This window comes from Pseudonaja textilis, chromosome 2, assembly GCF_049901715.1.
Source record: "Pseudonaja textilis isolate UNSWEBS1 chromosome 2, rPseTex1.2, whole genome shotgun sequence".
In the NCBI taxonomy this organism is placed as follows: Eukaryota; Metazoa; Chordata; class Lepidosauria; order Squamata; family Elapidae; genus Pseudonaja; species Pseudonaja textilis.
The window spans coordinates 15,025,143-15,052,817 of record NC_141991.1 but is presented as its reverse complement, the minus strand read 5'-3'; the positions used below and the strand labels follow the sequence as shown (position 1 = coordinate 15,052,817).

Genomic DNA, 27,675 nt, shown 5'->3' with positions numbered 1-27,675 from the left:
GTAGCTCCCTCAAAAGTGGTGACACATGTGCAAATCTAAGCTTGTACAGAACCATGCAGGCCGCTGCATTTTGAATTGATTGAGGTTTCCAGATGCTTTTCAAGTGCAGCCCAATATGAATGCATTGTTGTAGTCAAGACGGGATGTGACTAGGGCTTGGGTGCCTGTATCCTGAAATAGGCTGAAGGGCAATGATACACTTTTAAAAAATACACATTTTTTTTAATTAGCTATTTTAAACAGAGGATAAAAACTAACAAGAACTAATGTAAAGGAAAATGAAAAAAGAAAAAGAACAGAAAAATCTAAAAGTGAAAAAAGAAAGAAAAGAAAAGAAAAGGAAGGAAGGAAGGAAGGAAGGAAGGAAGGAAGGAAGGAAGGAAGGAAGGAAGAAAGAAAGAAGAAAGAAAGAAAGAAAGAAAGAAAGAAAGAAAGAAAGAAAGAAAGAAAGAAAGAAAGAAAGAAAGAAAGAAAGAAAGAAAGAAAGAAAGAAAGAAAGAAAGAAAGAAAGAAAGAAAGAAAGAAAAGAAAGAAAGAAAGAAAGAAAGAAAAAAGTAGTTTCCAATTTTCTTTCCAATTATTATAACACATACAAAATTATCTCATACTTTATGGTTATAAAAATAAACTTACTTTTTTCTATTATCTATCTTTCCTTATCATCCAAACCATAAAGCATGTTCATTTTTTCCCCCATTTCACCGAAATGTCTGTAAGGGCCTCCCAGTCAGTTTCAAAAATAAATACTAAGCCTTTTAATTAATTTATCCAAAGGCATTGGGAAGTTTATATACAAACAGATATATACAGTATAAGTTATGGCTCAAGAAGCTGAAATCCGAGATAAACCTCTGCTTATTTAACAACAGGAATCACATTTCATTAATCTTTTATTTAAATATTTAATAATCTTCCAGTAACTGAAGAGAGTTTACTTCCAACGTCTGGAAAAAGGCACTCCTCATAAAAATCAAGATTAAAAAGGCAAACCAAGATTAAAATAAATAAAACTGCTATGGTAGAAATAAGGGTTCCTTCCCGTCTCCTTTTTGAGTTTTCCTTCCTTAAGACAATTTATTATGTCTTGTAATTTCTTTGGAGGACATTTACCAGGATTTGCTTTTATTGGCTTATTTTATTATCAGAGCCCATAAGCAACTAAATAAAGGTTAGCACGCCTGGATCAAAATAAGCCATTCCCATGCTGTAACTTCTCATCTTTCTTTCAGCACCCATCACTTAAAACTGTTGTGTTCAAAATGACAAAAAAAGGCCTTGCTTGAATTATCCCCTACTAAAGCTTTATTCCATGACGCTTCTGATGAGCATGTGTAAAATCTATAGCGTACATTATGCCCTTGAGCTCAGATCTCTTATTTCTTCTTCCAAGAATAAGCTTCATGACGTCAATTTTGCTACCTGACTGTTGCCTGGACTTCAAGGTGAGCTTTGTAGCTTTATTAACTGCATCCTCTCTTCTATGGGTGGTTCTGGTGTCAGGAATTACCGGTTTATCTTCTTTTAAACGATGAAAAGAATTTGGATTCTAACACCAGGGTGTTAGAATTGTTTGAGGGATTATCTGCTATCTAGTTGTTTTCGACTCCTAACACCCACATCCAAAAGGACTTGATGCTTTATAGTCAATCAATTAAAAAAAAATGTTGAAAATAAAATGACTGTCACACCAATAATTAAAAAAAAAAAACATCCATTTCCCAAAACTTGGCCCCTTAAACAAGATTGCACAATAAAGGAAAGGCAGAAAAATAATTCCCCCGAGGGCTATACTGATTCACACAGTCACAATATGGACTTTATAGAGGACATCAGATAATTGGAGGACTACATTCTAAAAATCGACTCAGAAAGAGATGTGTGAATGAAAAGAAGCAAAAGGTGTGCAAGATTATCCTCTAGCCCAAAGGGCCCACAACTTTATGGCATAAAGAAAGAAACACATCCATGAAGATTCGTCATTAAAATATAAACCAAGGTAAGCACTCCAACTGGTTATAGCAGCATTTCTCAAGCTTAGTAGCTTTAGGTTGGCAAATTTAAGGCTGGAATTTTTAAAGTAGAAATGGGAACAAAATATACGGGCTACAAACCATCCACAAACCCTCCTTAAAGACAGGCCACCAAAATGCAGCCATTTTGCTGATCTTGAGGTACTGGAGGAGTAAAAACTAAGGGGTTTATTTTTGGAGGTGGGGGGGGGCTCAATACAGCCTATGGATTTTGCACTCCTGCAATCCATCAGCAGAGAAGTAGCAGATGCAGAGAGGTCATTTCAGTGAAGAATATTTTTACAACCCAAAGGTGCTTTTTCAAGAGGCAACAACTGGACTTTTTTCCTTCAGGATGTTTTTGCTTCTCATCCGAGAAGCTTCTGAACTTCTGCAAAATGTCTTCAAGGAAAAACGAAGTCCAGTTGTCGCCTCTTGAAAAAGCACCTTTGGGACAACCATGACCTGGATGACTGAGAACCTCCATAAATATTTTTATCTCAAAACTGTCCCCCGCTTTGTTCACCTCTCAGCCACCCCCTCTTTTTTTGTGCTCTTAAAATTCACGGCTCTGTTTTTGTAAAGCCATACAGGCAACTTGTCCCATCAGAAAAATGGGGAAACAGGTTTTAAATACATTCCTTTGAAATTACAGATGTTGGCAACGCAGAAGAAAAAACCGACTTGCTCTCCCACACACTCTGCTTGCGAACCCTTCAGGTGCGTCAGTTTTACGGGGGGGGGTTTTTGGATCCAGCAAGTGACAGCTTCTGCTCTTGATTCCATTTTATTGTTCAGAAAGTCAGTAGAAAGTGCATAAATTTATTCTTCACAAACCTGATCGAGTTTGCCTCTTTCTGTTTCGTTCCAGGGATCCACACATCCCTACCTGATCTACCCACAATTTCTATCCATCTATACACATTCCATAAATGTGAGGAAAAGCACAGGAAAAACAGATTCAACCTCAGAAGGTCAGAGAAAGAAATAATAAGAGAGATTCAGGAGTGTGTGTTGCCCAGGCACAAAGAGAGCACAACTGGAAAATAAATATGCGGTCCTCTTTAGCTGGTCCGACTTCTGCTGGGACATGTCCAAGCTCTCTACCCACGTCCTTCAATTGCATTCTTTAGATCCCCAAAACTCCAGTTCGTTTGGTTTCTCCTCAGTCCAAGCACACATTTTCCTTTCCCTGCCATGACAAACTTTGATAATGTTTTAAGATGGCCCGGAAAAGAGGGTCAGAGCTGCCCGTTGAGGCTAATCTTGACCACGGAGATGCTTTCTGTATATTCGACCTCGCCCTTCTCGTAAATGATAAAGAGAGAGTGGTCATCCCGCACAGAATTTCCCTCCAGGGTAGTCATGGAGGAATAGCCGCTGGAGCCTCTCCAGATCAGCAGGGGTTCCTTCCACCAAGAAGACCCGTTGGTGAAACTCCAGCGTAGTGTCAGGTTAACCCCTGCAATGGAAAGGAAAGAATTCACCGTCGAGCTTATCAAGCGGTTACTTCAAACGGTCACTAAACGAATGGTTGCAAATTGAGGACCACCTATATTTCTCAACCTTGCAACTCTTCAGAAGCGTGGACTTCAACTCCCAGGATTCCCCAGGCAGGAGGCTGGGAGTTACAGTCTCCATAGGTTAAAGCTTCTAAGGTTGAGAAACATTGGTTTAAAGATTTTTGCACATTTTAACAAGAAGATTACTCTTTTGAAGACAGAAAGGCCACATTCTGGACATTCTCCACAGAAAGGGAAGGTTACGACACCACCTATCTGTTTACAACACAGTCGTTTCAGCAGTTCCAAGAAGGATCCACACCCATTTGCACTAGTCAGGTGACCCTGAAAACACACATAAACCTCAGTGACTCTCAGAAAGAGTGTTAACAACCAGATGACTGCAAAGGAATATAAATCCTTCCACCCTTCAGTCAGAACTGAAGAAGCTTCTTGGATGAGAAGTTGAAACGCCTTTATGGAAAAACAAAGTTCAGTTGCCTTTTGAAAAAAAGCACCTTTGGGATATTTTAACAAAAAGTTTGATAGGTTAAGCATTTCAGAGTCTCAAAAGCAAGCCCACTCACATGTTTCCCCGTCTGTTGTTATTCTACATTCTTCTTGAAAAGTCTTGGGAAAATATCCAAACAAAGCTGAATAACATACATACATACATACATACATACATACATACATATGAAATACAGGCATGCTACAGTGATTAACCTTTGTATAGCAATGGTCTTCACTTGTAATTTTAGTTCCAAGGTTTAATAGGGAAATTAACAGAATGAACAGAAGGTTAAGCAAATTGCACAACAAATAGAAGTACTATAGATACGAAAATCTCTCGTGTCATTTGCAGACCTTTCAATGTGTGTACGGAGAGGACAGTTGTGTAAAAGAAAAAGAATCAGCAAAAACATTTCACACCCCTAGCAATTTGAGTGAATTTGGCCGATTATGGCGTAATATACCAAGGTTAAGTAAACGGTAGCATTGTGCAACTTGTACTTCCAGGCACAAATATATAAACAGAGAGAAAATCCCAATATTTTGATTATTTTTACTCACGCAGCTGACGATGGGCTGGATTGGTGAAGAAAACCAGACCAGATTTGACAAGAGCTCCTGCAGCCACTGCGGGATCCACTAAACGCTCATCAAATTTCACGTTCTCCACTGGAAGGGTATCACAACCGTCGTAACTGCGAACCACAATGCGACATCGGCAGTGGTAGAAATTTTCATTCCGGGCGTTCACCACCACGGAGCCATCTGGCAGCTCATAGGGCTGTTCGAAAAGGAGACCGATGAGAAGCTAAGAAAATTTGGGATAAGCAATCATATTCTTTCGTTTCTTCTGTATTTTGGTATGACCTCACACTTTCCATTGCCACAGTTTGTGAGCCACAACTACTAGGTTCCAAGCCCAGCTATGTCATCTATAGCATGTTTTTTAAAAGCAAAATCTTTGCTACACAGAACAGATGAGCCTGCAGATGAAATTAAGATGATTTGGGATAAGCACTAATATTCTTTTTCTCCTTGTGTGGGTAAGATTTCACACTCCAATTTGTTTCAACCATCTAGGGGTCTTCAAAACTTGACAGCTTTAAGACTTGTGGACTTCAACTCCCAGAATTCCTCCTCCAGCCATGTTAGCTCAGGAATTCTGGGAGTTGAAGTCCACAAGTCTTAAACTTGCCAAGTTTGAACACCCTTGCCATAGAAAGAGACAACTCTTGTCATTTAATTGTAAGCTGCCTAAAGTTGGCTTTGACAAGACAACCGTGACAAGAAAGGTCGTAAAATGGAACAAAACTCAACAATTGGCTCACTTAGCAATACAAATTTTGGGCTCTTCTGGTTGTAAGTCGAAGACTAGCTATAGTATTGTCAGTTCATTAACCAACCGAGTCCACCTCATCAGAGCCACATCGACAGAGCCATTCAGAGAAAGAAGAGATCAGATAATAAAACAGCTGAGGCATGACGTCAAAACACAGCAGCGTAAAACGCTCTCCTCGGTTTGGCCCCCTAGAAGTAGTCTGCCAATTTCTAAGGATTCTCTTCAGGGGTGGGCTGCTGGGGGTCTGCAGGGGTTCAGGAGAACCCCCAAATCCCACTCCTGGCTGGTCCTGCCCATACCTCCCCTCCCAGGAGTCCCGCACGTGGCCCGTTTTGGATGAAGGTAAGTGCAGGGTACGCGCTGAGGCTCAGGCCTCCCGGAAGTTCAGAAAGGCTGGAAGTGGGCCCATTTCCGGCTTCCAGGGAGCCTCCAGAGCCCGGGGAGGCTGTTTTCTCCTTCCTGGAGGCTCAGGGAAAGCCTCTGGAGCCCGGGTAGGGCAAAAAAAAAAAAAAACCTCCCTCACCATGGTGCAGGGGGCTGACTAGGCCGCGCCCACCATGGCCACTCCCGCCCAGCAACTAGGCAGAGAACCCTTTGCTAAAATTTTTGAAGCTCACCCCTGATTCTCTTACATGAATATTCAAATCCTTCTTGGAGGCACTTTTATTGTCTGAATACGGCTTCTCCTGAACTCAGTGGGATGAACTTCTGAATGAATTTAGACAGGGTCACCTTGCCTGGGTTTCAAACCCCTTTCCTGGAAACATGAAGACTAGAGGTCCAGGTCACCCTTTCTCTTTCAAACCCATTTGAAACGTAGAGAACTTCCTGACTTTCCATTCGATGGAAAAACAACTACAAGGTGATCAGATAACCTTGTGCAATTTGTAAAAGGGACGCAGAATTGACCTTGGGAAAGTGTCAGAGTGTTGCTCGGAGAGGAAGGGAAGAGTCAGCTGTGAAGGAAGGAAGGGAGAGATTACACCGTCCACAGATTGAAGGAAATGTGAGAAAGAAACTCAAGAGAGCAGGTAGCCTTTGACTTACAATAGTTTGCTTAACGAGGGTTCAAAATTACAACGGCGGCGAAATGAGTGACCTACGACCATTTTTCACACTTATGACCATTAAGTGTGATGCAACATCCCCATGGGCACATGATTTACACTTGGTGCTTGTCAGTTGACTCACATTTATGATGGTTGCCATGTCATATGATCCCCTTTTGCAACCTTCTGACAATCGAAGTCAACAGGGAAGGCAGATTTACTTAACAACTGTGTTGCCAATTTATCAACTGCAGTGATTCACTTAACAAACGTAAAAATGGGGCACTTAGCAAATTTCTCACTAGGTCACATAAAGTTTGGGCTCAGCTCTGGTCATATGGTGAGGACTAACCCGTAACTCACCTTGATTTTATTTCGTGTTAAGTGGGGACATTTGTTCAGGCTTTCAACATGACTGATTATATACACCACACGACAATAAAATATCATTCCTGGAATGCCTGCAGCGTCTGTTTCTTGATTGGGCCTACCTCGAGGAGCTGAACACCACCCTGAAAACCTGTCCCGTGTCTTTTTCTCTCCCTTATTACAGGCAGTCCTCGACTCACAACAGCTCGTTTAGTGGCCATTCAAAGTTACAACAGCAATGAAAAAAAAACGACACAATCGTTTTTCCACACTTATGACCTTTGCAGCATCCCCATTATCACATGATCAACATTCAGACGCTTGGCAACTGGCTCCCGTTTATGACCGTTGCTGTGTCCCCTTTTGCGACCTTCTGACAAGCCAAGTCAATGGGGAAGCCAGATTCGCTTAACCACCGTGTTGCTAACTTATCAACGGCAGTGATTCGCTTAACAACGGTAGCAAGAAAGGTAGCAAAAATGGAGCAAAACTCACTTAACAAGTGTCTCATTTAGCAACAGAAATGTTGGGCTCAATTGTGGCCGTAAGTCGAGGACTACCTGTATAGCAAACAAAATCAAGGTAGGATTTTCTTTCTCGTGATCTCCTTCTGTCTCTGCTTTGTGCAGTTTATTCTCCAAGTTCCTCCTTAATAGCTTGCTCAGAGGTTCTCTCACATTTTCTCCAAGTTCAAGTATAAATGTCCGCCATCTTTAAATAATGTTCTAAACCAGTGACTCCTTTGATTCTTCCTGAGATGTAAAATGTTTAAGGTATTGGAGATTTAATAGCTGACCCACTGTTGTAAGGCTGCTGTAAATGCTGATTCAATGAGAATGAGTCAGCAGGGTTGTGATGATCCAGGGTATATCAGAAATATACCAAAATCCAAAACGTAACTAATGCAGGGGTCCCCAACCACCCGGCCGCGGACCGGTCCCGGTCCGTGGAACATTTCCTACCGGGCCGCCAGTTTGCTGGGTGCCGCTATCTTGTTTGACGAGAAAGTGCTTCCGGGTGAGCTTTTCCGGTTGGAAAGCGGCGTTTGGGTCCTGAAGGAATCCTCGCGCCTTAGTTTCATCGAAGGGGTGGGGGTGGGGGCAGCTTCGAACGAAACTAAGGCGCGAGGATTCTTTCAGCACCCAAGGCAAGGCGAGCCAAGCGACCGTCCTGAAGTCGTCCTGAAGCGAAGCCCATCGACAAAGGTACAAAGGAGGAGTTGAAGGTGGCGGGGAGAAGCAGGGGATGGCTGGCTGGCTGGTCGCTTGGCTCGTCTTGCCTTGTCATGCGTGCTGATGCCAGTACCGGGCCGCGGATCATTTTGTGATGCCGGTACCGGGCCGTAGCACAAAAAAGGTTGGGGGCCATTGCTTTAATGCCTTCAGCTTGGCTTCACTGTTTAATTGTTCACAGTGGAGGAGTAAAACTAGGTTCAAAATAACATTTCAAAGGCAAGAAACACAATTCACAGTCAAAGGGGAAAAGATAACAAGCAGAAACAAACAACAAACCGTATTAAATCAAGTTCCTCGACAGACTAGGATAATTGCCAGCTGCAGAAAGAACCAGGAACAGTCCGTTGGAAGAATGCCAACCAAGATAAACTTTTATTCAAACTAAAACACTTGTCTCCAGCATCTGTTAGCAGACAGGCCGACACTCTTATGCAAATCTCCCACCTGCAACCCATGAAGAGGATCATGGCCCTCTCCTTCTGAGTGGATCACGTTTTACCCTGATCTTCTCCTCCTTGCGTGCCCTGGGATGGTTAGGGGATGGGCCTGGATCCTCCTCTGACTGCTCAACCAGCCTCTGAACCTTCCCCAGCCTCCTCCACCACCTCTAGAGCCACACTTCTACCTGTTGGCTCTTCCTCCTCTTCTTCAGAGTCAGTCTCCACCAGGGGCGTGACAAGGGTATTGCCACTTTAAGACTGAGGTTGGGTCAGCAGGGTTATTGCCACTTTAAGAAGCTGCCTATATAAAGGCAGCCATGAGAGGCGTCTCTCTCTCTCTCTCTCTCTCTCTCTCTCTCTCTCTCTCTCTCTCTCTCTCTCTCTCCTCGTGTTCTATCTTAACTGTAGTTCTCCATGCAGAGTAATGAAGACTGATTGCTTGCCTGGTATGTGCCTAACATGTATATTTATGTATTTAGTAGTCTTGTATATAAATCACTGTCAAAAGACAAAACCTCTGTGTCCTGTGTTTTGCTCCTGGGTTATCTCACAATAGTAGTTACGCTGCAAACATTCTGACATAAAACTCAAGGTTTGACCTTCGCAGCTATACTGACCTGGCATTCGTCAGGATTAAAGTCACTGAAATTCTTCTCCAGTCCGTAAGGGATGCCATGCAAGGGCTGTCTCCCATAATACCAGGTCAGGCCATGGTCATCACTGAGGAGGCAGGAGATCCCGTCCAGCTCTAAAGTCCCATGACCACAAACAATCAAGCGTCCCTTCTTGGGCTCGTAGCGTTTCTGCAAACCAGGACAGATATGTTAACGTGATGGAATGTACCATAGTAAGCTGGATCCCCAGCCGGGAGGAGGTGCATTTCAAGAGGAATAACAGACAGTCCAGGCATGTTATGGGAGAGGTGAAGACTAATTCTCAGGCATAAACAACTAGATCCACACACAGAGTTCAATTAGCTACTTTGTTGCTCATCCCTATAACCCAGGAATCTTCTCTGATTAAGGTTCAACGGCATTTAAAGGAAGAGTCAGACCTTGTCCACTTATGTGCCTATGTAGAGATTCCAGACTAATTCCCCACTTGATTCCTCCCCCGGCTCAGCCAGTCTCTCTCCAACACTAATATTCTCAAAGTAGATGCTTGATGTGGATAGCAGAGTGCTTCAGTTTGGCAAGAGTCTGTCTATAGGCGTGGAACAATAAAGAATTCTCCTTGGAAGCAATACCGTGTCTCTTCCCTGGTTTACTGGGCCTGACAGCTAGGAATGTGAGCACTTAATTGCCGTTTCCTTCACGATTGCACTGCTTCTCCCCTTCATCCCTTTCTCAAAAGGGAACGAGAGGATGCACTTCATTCTCCATGAAAATGCTGCCTCTGCTTAGGATTGGATGTCTGTGCCAATATCTTATATATGGAGATTTCTATGGATTTTGATATCCTCACATCCATAGAAGTGTCTTTTTCTCATCTTCTCCCACAGTTAAAACTGAGTTATCTGTGCCTGTATTAATGATTAACTCTCGAGTCTTCTTGGAAGACGATTAAACATATTCTGGATGTGGCTGGATAGTTCGTCATCAGGTATAATGTAGTTGACCAGTCCGCAACTTTTCCAGCTAGATGGCCTGGCTGGGGGAAGGAGGAAATAATTCTGTGTGAGTGGCAGGCACACACATATAGTTCCACTTGCACTTGCACAAATGGAGCTTCGAGCACAAGCACCCACTATCACATACACTCATGCAAGTGGAACTGCGTGCACGCGCTTGCCCACCACTCGTGCAGCCTGGTTCTGACTGGGCCGCGGCCCAAGGATTGGGAACCCCTGTAGTAGTTGGAGCTGGACGAGACTCTTTGAGAGTCACTTGGTTGCAAGGAGATCAAATCAGCCGATCCTAAAGAAGATCAACCCTGACTGTTTTTAGGAAGGCCAGATCCTGAAGCTGAAGCTCAAATACTTTTGGCCACCTCATGAGAAGGAAGGACTCCTTGGACAAGACCCCGGTGTTGGGAAAGATGGAAGGCAAAAGGAGAAAGGGAGGGCAGAGGATGAGATGGTTAGATAGTGTAATCAATGCAATAAACATGAATTTGGGGTAAACTCCAGGAGATAAGGGAGGACAGGGGAGTCTGACGTGCTATGGTCCACAAGGTTATGACAAGACGGACATGGCTTAGTAACTGAACAGCAACAAAGTGTAGTAGAAGATTCCCACATTAGGCAAAGCATTGGACTAGACAGTCTCCAAGATCCTTTCCAAAATTACATTCTACAATTCGTGATTCTAGGAGTTCAAGAACTTGCATAACGGGTGGACATTTCCATGATATAGAAGGCTATGAAATAAGTATTTATTTTTTTATCACAGGAGTGGGGTTAACACAAGTATTAACTCTTGTTAGGATCAAGCCTGTGTTAATCACAGGAGGGGAAATAAAGAAGACGGAAGTTCTGCAAAGTACTGGCAATCCACCCAAACCCCTGTCACCAGACCTGCATGCTTTTCCATATTGCCACTTGAGGATGGTATGTGTGAATGACCTTGGGAAAGGAGGGGAAGAGATGCTGCCTGGGAGACCACCAGACCAGAGTCCCGAAGGTGCTTTTTTCAGGAGGCAACTGGACTTGCTTATTTTTCTTTGCAGACGTTTCGCTTCTCATCCAAGAAGCTTCTTCAGCTCTGACAGGATAGGGATAGATAGACAGAGAAAAAAATTGCAGACTACAGGAACCATTTGCACTATTCAGGTGACAACGAGGATACAGATAAACCTCCAAGTCCTTCAACAGCCCTCTAAAAGGAGGCAGATGACCAGCTGTCTGAAAGGAATATAAATCCTTCCATTCCCCACCATCCTCTCAGAGCTGAAGAAGCTTCTTGAATGAGAAGCGAAACGTCTTCAAAAGAAAAAAAAAACAAGAAAGTCCAGTTGCCTCCTGAAAAAAGCACCTTTGGGGACAACCATGACCTGCCATGACGGAGAATCTCTACAGATAATCAGACAAGAGAGGCAGGAGCCTCAGTGGCTTAACAGTCAGAGGAAGAAACTTAGAAAAGACCCACCCCAATGGATCAAGGTTGACTCAGCCTTCCATCCTTTCGAGGTGGGTAAAATGAGGACCAAAAATTGTTGGGGGCAATATGCTGACTCTGTAAAAGCACTGTAACGTGATACGTAAGTCTAAGTTCTATTGCTATCAAGCAGTTGAAAGTAAGAGTGGAAACTTGTACTTTCAGACTTGCAGAGTTTGTTAAAGTAGCCTTACAACAAAGTAGAATTTGTTCGCCTGCTCCTATTTGCTGACTTGTTTATCTGGAAGGCAGGGGTGGGATTCAACTGGTTTGGTGAGCGCGCACTCCGCTGTGCCGCGTGAAGCAGCTGAGCTGGAAAACCCAGAAATAAAGCAGAGACTAGAGACAGGGAGGGCAGGTGGGCCCAACAGCTGATTGTGACAGCGAATCGGTTTGTTCCCAGCTGATCTTCGGCGCTACCAGTTTGCTCGAACCAAGCCGAACTGGTAGAATCCCACCCCCGCTGGAAGGGGGTGGCAGCAATTTGCTCTTTTGTAAAAAAAAATGGCAGTTGATAAGGATCAATGCTTGTTACAGGCTCTGTTCCGTTCCAGTCCCAGGTCATCATTGTGACACATATAAAAACACAGGGCAAGAATAATTCAGCACAATCATTCTTGCCACCTCTATGTTTGAGGTGTAGGCTCACCTGGATGCCATAGCCTGGTCCAGGGGCAAACATGGTCGTGCCAACTTCCTCAGAGAGGTTCCGGGGACGGCTCCACGTGATCCCGTCATCCAAGCTGCGAATTATCATGACACTGGCAGTGGAACAACCATGGTAGTGTGCACAGAGAGTATATATCAAGAACAAAGTGTCTTTTTCCCAATCTACCACCACAGCTCCAAGGTTGAGACCGTCTATGAGGGAACCATCATCAACTATGAATGAAGTTGGACTCCAGTTAGCACCTAGAAGGACAGACAGATCACAGATGAAGTTTCTCTGCTGGGCTTTTTCAATCTGATACCAGCCTCCTCTTGGATTACTAGCAAGAGTTATATTGCCCTGATTGAGTTTCCAACAGGGATAATTTAAATTAATTGGATATGTAGTTGATATGGGGTTATTATGGCTTCTTAGCTGGAGTTATTATGTTATTATATATTAATTTATTATATGTTATTATATATTATGTAATATTAGTTATTGTCAACTCATGAACTGCTGGAATCCTGACAGTTATTATTATTATATTATATTATATTATATTATATTATATTATATTATATTATATTATATTATTACTATGGCTTCTTAGAGACGTGGTGGCTCAGTGGCTAAGATGCTGAGCTTGTCGATCAGAAACGTTGGCATTTCGGCAGTTCAAATCCCTAGCACTGTGTAACAGAGTGAGCTCCTGTTACTTATCCCAGCTTGTGCCAAGCTAGCAGTTTGAGAGCATGTAAAATGCAAGTAGAAAAATAGGGACCACTATGGTGGGAAGGTAAGAGCGTTACATGCGCCTTTGGCGTTTAGTCATGCTGGCCACACGACCATGGAGACGTCTTCGGACAGTGCTGGCTCTTCAGCTTTGTAATGGAGATGAGCACCACCCCCTAGAGGCAGAAACAACTAGCACGCATGTGCGAGGGGAACCTTTACCTTTACCTTAGCCGGAGTAACATATTTTATTTTTTTTAATTTTCCAAGGTTCTGGTTTTTATTGTTCATATATTTATGGTTGTTATAAGCCACTCTGAATTTTAATGTATACAGGTGGTCCTTGACTTACAGCAATTGGTTTAATGACTGTTCAAAGTTACAACTTCACCCCAAAAAAGTAACTTATGACTGTTTTTCACACTTATGACAGCATTACAGCATTCCCCCATGGTCATGTGATAAAAATTCAAACACTTAGCAAGTGGCATGTATTTATAATGGTGGCAGTGTCCCGGGGTTATGTGACTGCCTTTTGTGACGTTCTGATGAGCACAATCAATGGATAAGCCAAATTCACTTAAAAACCATATTACTAACTTGACTGCAGTGATTCAATTAACAACGGTGGCAAGAAAGATTGCAAAATGGGGCAAAACTCACTTAACAACAATCTCACTTGGCCACAGAAATTTTAGGCTCAATTGTGGCTGTGAGTTGAGGACTACCTATAAGGTGGGCAGCCATATAAACATCTTAAATAGGCAAAATCCTTTGTGGTGGAAAGATTAAAAAGCTCTCTCCAGCTCTCTGAAATCTTGGAACCAAACAGTGTCATAGTTTTGTTCAGCTACTGTTTTTTTTTTGTTCAACTTTTATTTATTTTCAAAATACATGTGTATTTATGTTTTAACAGTTCTGTGTCAAGCATTACAATTTTATAAATAAAATACATTTTATTTACAATTCTATTTCATATCAAATCTTGTCCCTTTTTTCTAAGCATATAAATAACATTTCCCAGACTTCATAAAACTCCGACTCCTCTTTTCCTTTTAGTTTTCTCGTGAGCCTATCCATCTCGGCACACTCAAGTATTTCATTAATTACCAGGGTTTCGGAGGTATGTCATCTGCTTTCCAGTTTGGGGCATAAGTGATTCTCGCCGCTGTTATTGCATATTGAACCACGTATTGAGTGGGTTTCTCCAGATTTCCTTTAATCATCCCCAGTAAGAAGTTTTCTGGCTTAAATTCAATATTGTACCCTGTAATTTCTCTTATCCATCTCCTCATTTTTTCCCAGTACTTTTTGGCTTTGGGGCATTGCCACCACATATGGTAGTAATGGTCCATCTACTCGCTTACATTTCCAGCAGTGTGGGTTCATATTCAGATATATCCTGGCCAATCTTGCTGGTGTCAAATGCCATCTATAAAACATCTTGATAAGATTTTCTTTATAAGCTGTTGATAACGTTAATTTGCAGTTCTTGGCCCACATTTTCTCCCAATCTTCTAACTGTATGTTGTGACCTACATTTTGTGCCCAAGTGGACATCGGACCCTTAACTACCTCTTCCTCCATTTCTACTTGAAGTAAATAATTATATGCTCTAGTAATAATTTTTTTGTTCAGCTCCTGTTTTAAATGGGGTTTAAGGAATGCAAACCACTGAGCTTTGATGATGTCCATTCCCATCCAGTCTCTTCATCACCTGACTTGTACAGATAATCCCTGACTTACAACTGATTCACTTAACAACTGTGGCGAGAAAGGTTACAAAGTTACAATTTACAGTGACCATCTTTGCAGCATTCCCTCCATGATCACATGGTCAAAATTCAGGCCCTTGGCAACTGATTCATATTGATGACCGTTGCTGGGTCCTGAGGTTATGTGATCCCCACTTGTGACCTTCCAACAAGCAAACTCAAGGGGGAAGCCAGATTCACTTAACAACTAGCTCACTAACTTATCAACCGTAGTGATCCACTTAACAACGGCGACAAGCAAGGTTCGTAAAATGGGGCAAATCTCACTTAACCGTCTCATTTAGTAACAGAAATGTTGGGCTCAATAGTGGCCGTAAGTTGAGGACTACCTGTAAAAGCAGAGGGTTGGACTAGAAGACCCCCGAGGTCCCTTAGAGCCCTGCTATTCTGGATGAATTCAGCAATCACTGGAAGTTTTTAAGAAGAGATTGGATAAACATTTGTCTGAAATGGTGTAGGCCAGGGTTTCCTGCCTAAGAATGGGGTTGGACTAGACGACCTCCAAGGTCCTTTCCAAGTCTGATTATTCCATTCCATTCCATTTTCCATTCCATTCTATTCCCATTCTATTCCCATTCCTATTTCATTCTATTTCATTCCATTCCATTCTTCCCCAAGAATTAAAGCTCCTCAGGCGTTTACCATCTACCACCGAGACAGAAACCTCCCATTCCTCCAGCTTCTTAAGCCTCACAAACCTTTGTCTACTGATCTGCGAAGGGCTATGAACTTAGCTCCACTGTCAGAAGAAGAAGCCTTCCTGGCTTCTGAAAAAGCCAGAAGGGTGCCGTAAGGTGTCGCTGTGATGAGAGGGATCCTGAAGGTATTTACCTCCCCGATTGCGCCGCCACTGACCCAGAGCAATTGCTCCATGACGATACGGGGTTTCACCTGCCGAGACAAACCAGGGAAGATCATCAGACCTCGGCTGCAAAGAAGCGGTGAAGAAACAGGAAGCATATTTGTTATTTGTGAAGCTTGGTCTCCACATGGACCCCTACTTTTTTTTTTATGGCAGGATGAGATAGAAATGTTTCTGTCCCTGAGATTCATAATCCCCACAGAAAGAGCTAACTTCCTGTCTGAAGAGAGAACCAGGGTTGGGCCATGTTGTCAGTGTTCCAACTAACCAACACCAAACCGATAAACTCTGAGACAAACATTTCCTCAAAGTTCCATTTTATTAGAGTTGTCATATTGGCACATCTGGGAAAACCCGAATCTGAAAGTTCCAGGTTTGCCCTTCCCAAAAAAGAAATCAAAGATCCATCCCCAGCATCCATCAGTCCATCACATGGCTCAATCAAATCTTCATCCCAACTGGAGACATCCCTCCACTCATTCCCCTCCAGGTGCAGGGCAACATGTCCTTGACTCTCTGAGAAAGAATGTTGTTGTGTCTAATCTTCTACCTCACTACGAAATCCCCCCTCCCAAATTCCCAGGCACCGAATGTGGCAGCCTCGAAGCTTCCAAGTAGCAAATGGCTTCTAAGGCTGACACATGTACTGTTTTTCAATCAAACTTGGTTAAGCAGATACAAAAGAGACCGAGGCTCTTTCATCTTTCACAGAAGGATTTGCACCAAATTAAGCCTATTCATTTTTGGACCCAAATCCTGAAACACAAAAACAAGGGAGAAACAAGCTAACACTCTTCCAACTGCACTGCTGTATTCTTAAAGCCGTACTGTGGTTGAATGCAATGAAACTTCCTTAAGTGAGTGAAAAAGAGGATAGAAACTAGAGCAGAAACACTGAAAATACCAAGGGGGAACTAGTTGTCAGAATCTTGAAATTAAGGGAACAATTTCACAAAAAATGTACAAGAGCGTAACCACTTAACCACAGAGCAAAACAGAAAAAGAAACCTCCAATAAATGTAGTTTTTATTAAGGATTTCAGTTACAATAGTCAAACGTAATACAAACTAATAATAAGAAAGAAAAAAATTGAAAATAAAAAGGTCAGGAAAAAAAGAAAAAAGAAGAAAAGCAAGAATATAGTTAAGAGAAAGAAAACATAAAAAATTACCTCCAACCTACATCATAACAAAATATAAAATATTTTTGTAACGCTTCACTGTCTTTTAGTTCTTTAGTTCATCCATGTTTTATCTATAGACAAATCCATAAGGCATCATGATTTCAGTTCCAGCAGAAAGTCCAAAAAGGGTAGCCAGAAGTAGCAACATATCTTAATTTAAATTTGATCAAGGAAACTAATGTTATATTCCTTCTTTTTAATCTTTCATCTATTCAAATAATGGTATAGTTTGATTTCTTTTCTTGATTCTTCTCACAAGATTCTTTAAAAAAATTAACAAGACTCTTTTGTAAATCCAATACAAATATATATATTCAGGTCAGTCTTTCAGGTAAGATAAGATAGATAACTTTATTGTCTTTTTTTTTTTATTGTGAGCACACTGGCCCAAATTAAAAATGAAATTCTGATGCCTGCTCTTAAGAGAAAGTATATATCTATCCAAACACGTACATAATACACATATACACAGGTATCTGCACCCATACATATATATATTAATCACTGTCCATTTTGAATACGTAGCAGAAAGAGGAAACAAGAGCGTTCATGAAGTTGATGCTACATGGAACAAAATTGTGACTGAATTTTGATTTATTATTTGTATTTCCTCTTGGATTTTTAAAGCATCAACCAGTTTCTTTTATATGTGCAGTGAGACATCCTCTTTCATGCCATTCTTGTAATTATTTGCACATCCACTTTCAATGCCATTTCTGCCTTGTCAAATAAAACGTGTTCCTCATTTTCCAGTTTTTTTATAACATCTTTTGGGCACAGTCTAGCCATAGAAGCAAAGTTTGATGCTGTCATTACTAACTTCTGATTCCATTTCTCTACATATCTTTTAGTGTTTTCAATGTTAAAATAGTTTGTGTCATTTTATATTTCCAATTATTAGCTGTTGTTATATTCACAATTGTGTATTTTTAGGTCTCTAATATCTCAAAAGTAGTTGACAAGTGACTTCTAAATGTGATTAGAAAAAGAAGTTTATGAAGATAGTGTCTTTTAAAAGGTGCTGACTGTAGTTGTGAACAAGACGTTCACAAGTTGTGAACCATTTCCATTGTCTCCCAGTGCTCAAAACCCAATGCGGACTACTGTCTTGTGGTCTCTATGAAAGTAACAACTGTTCAGAGTTCATGTGGGCGATCTCCCTTCCTCTTCTTGTCCAGAAAAGTTCTGAAGAGCTGGTCTACTCACCAGTTCTTCACTCCAGGTAGTCCTTGACTTACAACCGTTCATTTAGTGATCATTCAAAGTTACAACAGCACTGGAAAAAGTGACTTACAATTGTTTTTCACAGTTACAACTCTTGAAGCAGCCCCATGATCATGTCATCAAAACTCAGATGCTTGGCAATTGGTTCATATTTATGACCATTGCCGTGTCCCAAGGTCACGGGATCTCCTTTTGCAACTTTCTGACAATGGGGAAGCCAGATTAGTAGGTTAGTAACTTGTCAACTGCCGTGATTCACTTAACAACTGTGGCAAGAAAGGTCACAAAATGGGTTAAAACCCACTTAACAAATGTCTCAGTTAACAACTGGAATTTTTGGGTTCCATTGTGGTCGTAACTTAAGTCAAAGACTACCTGTATTGATCACCATCGCCTCTGCTTTTCAGTCTGCCAAAAATCCCCATCAGAACTAAGCGTATTTAGAAGTCACAAATGAAAAGAAAAAAAAACACATACCAGGAAACACTCAATGGAACAGTATCTATAATGAAGTGAATGTAATACTCTGATAATAGTGGCAGAAATAACATTTCAGATTTCATAAAAGACGAGGGGGTAGGAACCAATGCTGACCTCCATGGAGGAAAAATGTGACATACAATATTATCATCCTGACAAAACCTTCAAACAAATTTTCATTGCTTTTTACACATCCCTGACATTTCCTGTTAATGGCTGGGCATGTGATCAGAAGTGAAGATGAATCATTTTGCAAACAGCAGAATATTTCTTGACACCTACAGACTTACAGTGACACCAAACCTCATCTAGTTCTACCATGAATTTGGAGTTAAAAATATAGATTTGCATATACACACACACACCCATACACAAATATTAACTATGGTTTTTCAAAACTAAACTGGGGTTTACGTTAAGGGGCCTCTGAGGACAGTATTATGTCCTCCAAAGTGTTAGGGACAGCCAATAGCTCCCACAAAACGATCATCAATTTATAACTGTTATTGTTAATAGAAGGAAAAATGGTTAAATATGTAAATTACAGGTAGCCTTTGACTTCCAAACCAGTTGCTTAATGACCAAAATTACAATGGACTCAAAAAAAAGTTACTTATGACCTGTCCTTAAAGTTACGACTGCTGTACAGTCCCTGCAGTCATATGATCGCCTTTCTGGCGCTAGGCAATTGGCTCGCATTTACAACAGGTTGTAGAATCCTGAGGCTACGTGATTTCATTTTGTGATACATTTAAAAAAATTTTTTTTGCCATTTTCCGGCAAAAAACACCCATTGGATAAGCTGGATTTGGACTTATGACCGTGTAAGTTGCACAAAAGCTGCAATACCTCATTTAATGACCATTGTAAAAATGACTCTGATCATGTGGTGACTTGACTTACAAATGCAACAACTTATGACCAAAACTCCAAGCTCAATTTTGGTTTTAAGTCGAGGACTTCCTAAATAGCTATTTTTTCCCCCTGTGCCTTGAAGTCAATCTTGACCCCTAGTGACTACATGGATAAATTCCCTAGCTTGGAAGTGCCTCGCATATTTTTCATTCCTGGGGCTGAGAGAGACGGACTGGCCCAAGCCGGCCTCATGTCTAAGGGAAGACTAGAACTCGGAGTTCATTGTGTCTTTTATAGATAAAAGCTCTCAGCTATATTATAGTTAATTATTTTAATTAACAACTCTCTAGATTTTTATCTTGCATTTCACAGACAACTAAAAGCAGCAAACATACTCCTTCCTCCTCCTATTTATCCCACACAATCCTGTCAGGTGGGTTGGCCTGAGTTATGTAGGGCAGACCAAAGTCACCCAGCCATTTTCATGCATGGAACTAGAACTCACAGTCTCCTGGTTTCAAAGTCAATACCTTAACCACTGAATTAAACTGGCTCTTTTAATATTTTAGCCTTGCTTACAACCTTGAATCACTCAAAGATCAGAGGCAGCCCTCTGACTTAAAACTATTACACATAACCAGGGGTGGGATTGGGCCGGTTCGGGTGAACCGGATGTCAAATTTATATCTGATTCACTGAACTGGTAGTTGAACTGACCGGCTGTCTCCTCCCACCCCGTCCTGCCCCTCCCAAGAGTCTCCCTGTGGCCCAGTTTGGATGTAGATAAGTGTAGGATCTGCGCGGAGGCTCTGGGGGAGGCAAAAAACAGCCGTCCCAGAAGTCCACAAACGGGCCTGTTTCCAGCTTCCAGAGGGCCTCCGGAGCCCAGGGGAGGCTGTTTTCGCCCTCCCAGAAGCCTGAGGGAAGCCTCCGGATTCTGGGGAAGGCAAAAAACGGCCATCCTGGAAGTTCCAGTAGGCCACGCCCACCCAGCAACCGGGCAGAGAACCAGTTGCTGGGATTTTGGAATCCCACCCCCGAGCATGACTATAACTTAATAAAATCAGAGCTTAACAAATGAGGGTGATTCATGTCGTTGTAAACTTAAAACTAAACAAATCACATCTTGGAGTAGCACAATGCAAGAATCCTATCTTTTTCCTTATCATCTAGGCTGAGATCACACTCCCTTAGGCACAAAAGCTGGCCTCGGGACTTTAAGCTAATCTTTCTCTCCCCAACAAGATAAAAACCTGATAACATTATTTTAAATTCTCCCTGAAGAGTACTACACCCATACCCAAAGGAGCCCTACTATCAGCTGATAAGACTCCCTCAGAAAGCATGCGTTCAAGATCTTCACATAAAACCAGTTTTGGGGTGGTGTTATTCCCCCCCCCCCCCCGATCCATTCAATTGTGTCCGATTCTCAGAGACTGCCTAGACAAATCCTTGCCATTTGCTTGGCAAGGATTTTTTTCAGAAGCGGCTTGCCATTACCTCCTTGCTAGGCGTAAGAGAAAGGGACTGGGCCCAAGATAACCCACTGGTTTCATGCCCGAGGAAGACTGGAACTCACAGTCTCTGGGTTTTTAGCCCGATGCCTTAACATTGCACCAAACTGGTTCTATTCTAGTGTTGGTGGGGTTTTCCACCACCTTCTTCTTCCTTTAAGACATTTTAATGTACAAATATTACATATTACAGTGTCTCGTTGATAGAATCAGGTTTGAGATCTACCCAGTCCCAAATGATAATTTTACGCCTTAGTAGTTTCTGCTGTCACCCTAACATTAATCCTAACCCTAACCCTAATCTTTCCTTTGGACTGTAAGCATCACCATTCAAAACTATTCTATCTTTGGAAGTGGGAGAGCTTAGTTCAGTGGTGGGATTCAATTTTTTTTACTACCAGTTCTGTGGGTGTGATTTGGTGGGCGTGGCGTGGCTTGGTAGATGTGGCAGGGGAAGGATACTGTAAAATCTCCATTCCCACCCCACTCCAGGAAGGTTACTGCAAAATCCCCATTCCCTCCCCACCCCACTAACCTGCTTTCCAGCTCCGTTTTCCTGTGCAGGGCAACAAAAGAAGACCCAGCCGATCAGCTGGGACTCGGGAGGCAGAGAATAGATGGGAATGGGCCAGTCAGAGATGGTATTTGTCGGTTCTCCAAACTACTCATAGTTTCCGCTACTGGTTCTCCAGAACTGTTCAGAACCTGCTGAATACCAGCTCTGGCTTAGTTACCATATTTCAAACCAGGCTCTTCTCCTTAACTTCATCCTGTGTCAATATTGAAACAGCAAGCAATAGCAGCACGCTCTGGTCTCATCACAGACAAACCAAGACTTGACCAAGAGACGGTGAAAAATATCCCAGTCTATTTTTCTGCCCACCCAAGGATGGGAAACATGCAGGTTAGTGCAGCTGTCAGGGGCAAAAGGTACAGAGATCAGAACACAGGACAAGAAGGGATTTATCAAAGGATGGGAAAAAATGTGGCGGGAAATAAACAAACCAGCAGAAGTTGATAGGCACAGCACAAAAAAGAACATAAAATGTTTTGCAAGAGAAACTGCATATAGACCTAGCTTCGGTTAAGTAAAAAAAGGATCTGTCATGTAGACATTATGTATAAGTAGTCCTCAACATACGATCACAATTGAGCCCAAAATTTATGTTGCTGAGACAGATATTGAATTTTGGCCCATTTTGCAAACTTTCTGGTCATAGTTGTTAAGTGAACCAGTGGAGTTGTTAAGCTAGTAACACGGCTATTAAGTGAATCTGGCTTCCCCGTGGACTTTACTTGTCAGAAGGCCGCAAAGGATGCTCATATGACCCCTGGGACACTGCAACCGTCATAAATAAGAGTCAGTTGCCAGGCGTCGGAACTTTGATCATGTGATGATGGGGATGTTGCAGTGATCGTATGAGAAACGGCCATGTCACTTTTTCAATGCCATGGTAACTTCTGTCACTAAACAAACTGTTGTAAATCAAGGACTACCTGTAGGCGAGCAATCTTGCTAATTACAGGTAGTCTTTGACTTAACTGAGCCTCAACTTACGACTATAATTGAGGATGTGGAAGCGAGATGCTGCAAACACTTGTAAATTCAGGACGGTTACTGAGCACTCAAATTTCAGTCACGTGACCGCAACTGGCTGTCCGAATTTCAAAATCAGGTTGTAAGTAGCTTTTGGGGGTACCATTGTAACTTTGAACCAGAGGTGGGATTCAGCAGGTTCTGACCAGTTCTGGAGAACCAGTAGCAGAAACTGTGAGTAGTTTGGAGAACCGGCAAATGCTACCTCTGACTGGCCCCACCCCCATCTATTCTCTGCCTCCCAAGTCCCAGCTGATTGACTGGGTCTTCTCTGGTTGCCCTGCACAAGAGAACGGAGCTGGAAAGCAGGTTAGTGGGGTGGGGAGGGAATGGGGATTTTGCAGTAACCTTCCCCTGCCACACCCACCAAGCCATGCCCACCAAATCGGTAGTAAAATATTTGGAATCCCACCACAGCTTTGAACGGTTGCTAAATGGTTGTAAGCTGAGAACTGCCTGTAGGATTATCATGAAGTTGTGCAATCTGAGATATTTATTAAACAGCTACATTTCGTAGAATAGCCATGCTGAACCTGGTGTTGTCTAGCTATGTTGGGACTGTGATGGTCACAATTTATTTATTGATTGAATTGATTTGGGGATGAAACGTTGCTTTACAAACCTTAACCCTAACAATTCTGAGCACCACACTCCCACACGACTCAGAAGCTGCCAGTTTGAGAACTGTCTGAAACTGACCTCCTACACATAATCCCTAATTATGCTCAATCAGAGTAGGATAGCTCAATAGGCAAACACACAGAAACAAGATCTCCCTCAGTTACCAGCAGCAACATTTGAACTCATTCTGTTTATTAATCCAATCATTTACAATAGTGCCAGGAGAAAGAGAGAGTTGTCTCAAGGGAGCAAAAAATAAATAAATCAGGAGGAATCGGGTAGCACCTTTTCCTTCAGTGCAATTTATCTCAAACGTAACGAACCTCAGTTGCCTTTATTTAATAAGATTTATATTGTTAACCGTTTCGAAAATGTGACTCTGGGCAGCCGGCACCACTTATAAAAACAACATTGTTGGTTTTGGAGGCCCAGTCTGGTAGAACGTGAAGGCTCTGGCTTTAAAAACCAGGGGACTCTTGAGTCACAGGCCTCTTTTTGGCAGGAAAGTCAGCTGGGGGACTTCAAATCAATCCCTCTTTCTTTAGATCTCTTTTAGATTAACAGAGTTGGAAGGGATCTTGTAGGTCATCTAGTCCAACCCCCTGCCCAAGCAGAAGACTCTACACCAAGAGTCTTCAAACTTGGCAAGTTTAAGACTCGTGGACTTCAACTCCCAGAATTCCTGAGCTAACATGACTGGAGGAGGAATTCTGGCAGTTGAAGTCCACGAGTCTTAAAGCTGTCAAGATTGAAGGCCCCTTCGCTATACAATTTCTCTCAGCCCAACCCACCTCACAGGGTTCTTGTGGGGAAAGCAAGAGGCAGGAACAGTTGGGTACGCTCACTACCTTGATATACATGTAACAAAGGCAGAAAAAACATCAAATAATAATTTAAAATTGTCCCTGAATAGTAAGTACTACACCCATACTTAAAGGAGCTCTATTATCAGCTGATAGTCAGGCTCCCTTTGAATGCACCCGAGCAACAGACTAAAACAAAACGATTCTGCTGTTAGTATTCTGATATTAGTGGGGTGGGGACTCGCCCACTTCTCTCATTAACAGATTTTGGTGTAGAAATACCGAATATAACGCCTGTGGCCCAATCACTCAGTCTCTTTCAACCTCACAAGGTTGTGCTGTGTGGAAAATAGAAGCTTGGAAAAATGACGCACGTTTCCTGCCTTGAGTTATAAATATATTTTAAAAGGCAGGATAAAAATGTGATCATCATCACAATTAAACATCAATATGGTCACCAAGGATGAAGCTGGCAAGACAACAAAGAGAAACTACTTTCCTGTCCATCTCACCTCAACTTCAATCCTCCAGCAATTTAGCCATTCTGACAAAGTGAGCTGAAACCTTATCTATTAATAAAATGTGCCGGTTGGAAAAGATGCCAGCAGACTCGTTTTTTAAAAAAATAATAATAATAACCACACCAGACCTGATTGGAAAGATGACAAGAAGGAAAGGAAGTGACAGAGGTGAAAGAAGCAGTTTAGAAACTGGGAAACTTTTGAATTCTAGTCCTGCCTTTGGCACAAAGCCAACTGGGTGACCTTTAGGCCTTGTCTCACCCCTAGGACAAAGCAGGGAAGGGGGCAACCCATTTCCAAAAATCTCACTACGAAAACTTCAAGGAAGTTGTGGGAGCGTCATCACTTGAGACTTTCAAGAAGAGATTGGACTGCCATTTGTCAGTAATGGTGTAGGGTCTCCTGCTTGGGCAAGGGGTTGGACTAGATGACCTACAAGGTCCCTTCCAACTCTGATTATCTGTTAAGGACTAGTCCATGAAGTCAAGGGGAGCCAGGCCAGCCTCAAAAACACAATGTGAAAATCATTTAAACATTGGACCATTCCCTCCACGGGATTCCAAATCCATCCAGAGAAGTTATAAATATAAAAATATATCTTAAGTACTGTATATAACATATATAAAAATATATTAAAAAGATGTTGAGATTCTGGAAAGAGTAGAAACACCAATAAAGATAATTGGGGTCTGGAGGCTAAAACATATGAAGAATGGCTGGCAGGAATTGATAGCCTGCACATGTAGTGGTTTGGAATTATGGTGTTGTAGTCCAACATACCTGCCTGCAGTACGCTGAGGTTCCCCTTTTAATTCAAAATGCAATCCTGGGCTGCATTAACAGCAAGATAAAATCAAGATCATATATGAAGTGTTAGTACCACTTTATAATGCTTTGATAAGGCCACACTTTGAACACCGCATCCAGTTTTGGTCACCACAATATAAAGATATTGAGACACTGGAAAGAGTGCTGGGGGACTGGAGGCTAAAACATAGGAAGAAAGGTTGCAGGAATTGGGTATGTCTAGTCTAGTGAAAAGAAGGACTAGGGGTGGCATGATAGCAGTCTTCCAATATTTGAGGGGTTGCCATAAAAAAAAGGGTGCCAAAGGTGCTTTTTTTCAAGAGGCAACTGGACTTTGTTTTTTCTTTGAAGATGTTTCGCTTCTCATCCAAGAAGCTTCTTCAGCTTCAAAGAAGCGAAACATCTTCAGAGAAAAACTAGAAAGTAAAAAGCGCAAGAGTTTTGGCATAGGATGGGCAAGTGGTTGGAGGAAATGTTGGGTTTTCAAATTAGATCATGTTCAGAATGTTTTTTATTAGGAATCATATCAAAAAAATATAATAAGGATGAGCTATATTTGAGTATACATGTTATTACTGAGGCAAGAATAGCATTTGCCCAGAACTGGAAGGAGAAAGATACCAAGTGATGACCAAGTAATAAACAAAATTGCTGAAATGGACAAGTTAACTTTAGAGATGCAAAATAAAGACGAGTCGGAATATTATGCAATTTGGAATAGATTTTACCACTGATGGGGACAGAAAGGAAGGTCTTAAGTTGGAAAAGAGTTGTTGAGAGAGTAAATGAGAGTATGAAGATGAAAATAGGACCAAAGATTTTGGAGAATGTAATATATGAATGAATAAATCTACATATTTATATATTTGAACAAATGTATATAGGAAAGTATGTATTTTTGTGATATTGACCAAAAGTTATGTCAAAATGGCTTAACCACGTTCAATGTTTTTAATTGTTATGTTCAATAAAATATTTTTTAAAAAGAAAAGAAAAACCAGAAGTCCAATTGCCTCTTGAAAAAGCACCCATCAGTGTCCTGGATGCCTGGGAATCTCCATAGACATAAAGTAGAGGAGGTCAACTTATTCTCCAAAGCACCTGAGGGCAGGACAAGAAGCAACGGATGGAAACTAATCAAGGAGAGAAGCAACCTAAAAACTAAGGAGAAATTTCCTAACAGTGAGGACAAACAACTAGTGGAACAACCTGCCTCCAGAAGTTGTGAATGCTCCAACACTGCGCGTTTTAAAGAAGAGATTGGATAACCATTTGTCTGAAATGGTATAGGGCTTCCTGCCTGAGCAGGGGGATGGACTAGAAGACCTCCAAGGTCCCTTTTCAAACCCCGAGGTGAGCAGTTCCCTGTTCTGAGTGAATTGCTCCTTCGCAGGCTGGGAGGTGAACCGCTCCACACCGGGCGCGTGCGAGCCACCAACAAACAAACCGGAGCAGCGAAGCAAGCCGGCTATACTTCAACAACCACAACAACAACCCTGCTATTGTGAGTCATCCTCCGAGTCATGGGAGTCCCTTACCCGGGCGACCTTCTGTCTCCTCCGGTCTTTTTGCAGCTTAGCCAAAGGACTCGGCTTCCGATACTCCTCCAGGACGGCCCCTATGCCCGGCCAGCTGCCCATCCACCCACCCCTTCCCGCTCCTTCTCTCGCACGCAGGAGGCATGGGGCGGGGGTGGGGGGGCTTCTTCATTCAGACGATCCCCGCGGTCAAAGCGGGCACCTGACCCGTCCCGTCCCGTCCCCGCCAGACCCGGTCGAGAGACGCGATGCCGGCGTTACCTGGTCCGGGTTGGCCATCCCGGAGACCCGCCACCAACACAGCCCCAAGTATAGAAGCCCCCAAACCAAGGGGCTCCTCCGGGCAGAGCCCGAACCGTCCCGCGGAGGCGATCCCGGCGCGAAGCCCCAAGCAGCCTTCATTGCCCCTTGTATATTGGGCGGAAGTGACGACCAGAGCGATGGCAGGAGGAGGCAGCTGTGGTGTTTTTGCTGCTTTGCCTTTTTCCCTGTCCTCGAATCCTTGTCTGAGTGGGCGGATGAGGCCCTGCCCCTTTTCTCTTTTTAGGTATTTAGGGATGAGTTTCTATGGTGACGTGTATTGTTTCATCATAGAAAATAAAATATAAAACAGTAACACAAGCAATTAACAGATGAACTGGAAGGGACCTTGTAGAACTTAGGCCGTCTTCGGTCCCATCTAAGTATAAAATCCATACGTTGCAATGAATTACATTACAATGAAATACATTGCAAAGTATTGCAATGAATCCTTCAGCTTCAACCATAACGATACAAGAGCACACAATAGATATAAACTCAAGGCAAACCGCACCAAACTTGATTGCAGGAAATACGACTTCAGCAACAGAGTGGTCAATGTCTGGAATACTTTACCAGACTCTGTGGTTTCTTCCCCAAACCCCAAAAACTTTAACCTTAAACTGTCTACTATTGATCTCACCCGGTTCCTAAGAGGTC

At 42.4% G+C, this 27,675-nt stretch overlaps 1 protein-coding gene across 1 annotated transcript; it reads right to left on the bottom strand.

Annotated features, from left to right (window-relative positions):
- Nucleotides 1-740: 740 nt before the first annotated feature.
- On the bottom strand, nt 741-27,217 carry NEU1 (neuraminidase 1). Its single transcript, XM_026720059.2, has 6 exons — nt 26,977-27,217; nt 15,409-15,601; nt 12,201-12,463; nt 9,074-9,259; nt 4,586-4,805; nt 741-3,471 (listed from the first exon to the last, which is right to left on the bottom strand). Exons 1-6 carry the CDS (start codon nt 27,115-27,117, stop codon nt 3,251-3,253), a joined length of 1,224 nt encoding a protein of 407 aa, XP_026575844.1. The 5' UTR covers nt 27,118-27,217; the 3' UTR covers nt 741-3,250.
- Between the last annotated feature and the right edge of the window lie 458 nt (nt 27,218-27,675).

Coding starts and splice junctions, on each gene's coding strand:
- NEU1 (XM_026720059.2), bottom strand. CDS start 27,117: ATGAAGGCTGCTTGGGGCTTCGCGCCGGGATCGCCTCCGCGGGACGGT. Junction 12,464..15,408: donor TCGCAGATCAGTAGACAAAG/GTTTGTGAGGCT, acceptor CTGTCCTTCTAG/GTGCTAACTGGAGTCCAACT. Junction 3,472..4,585: donor TCCAGCCCATCGTCAGCTGC/GTGAGTAAAAAT, acceptor TTTCCATTGCAG/GGGTTAACCTGACACTACGC.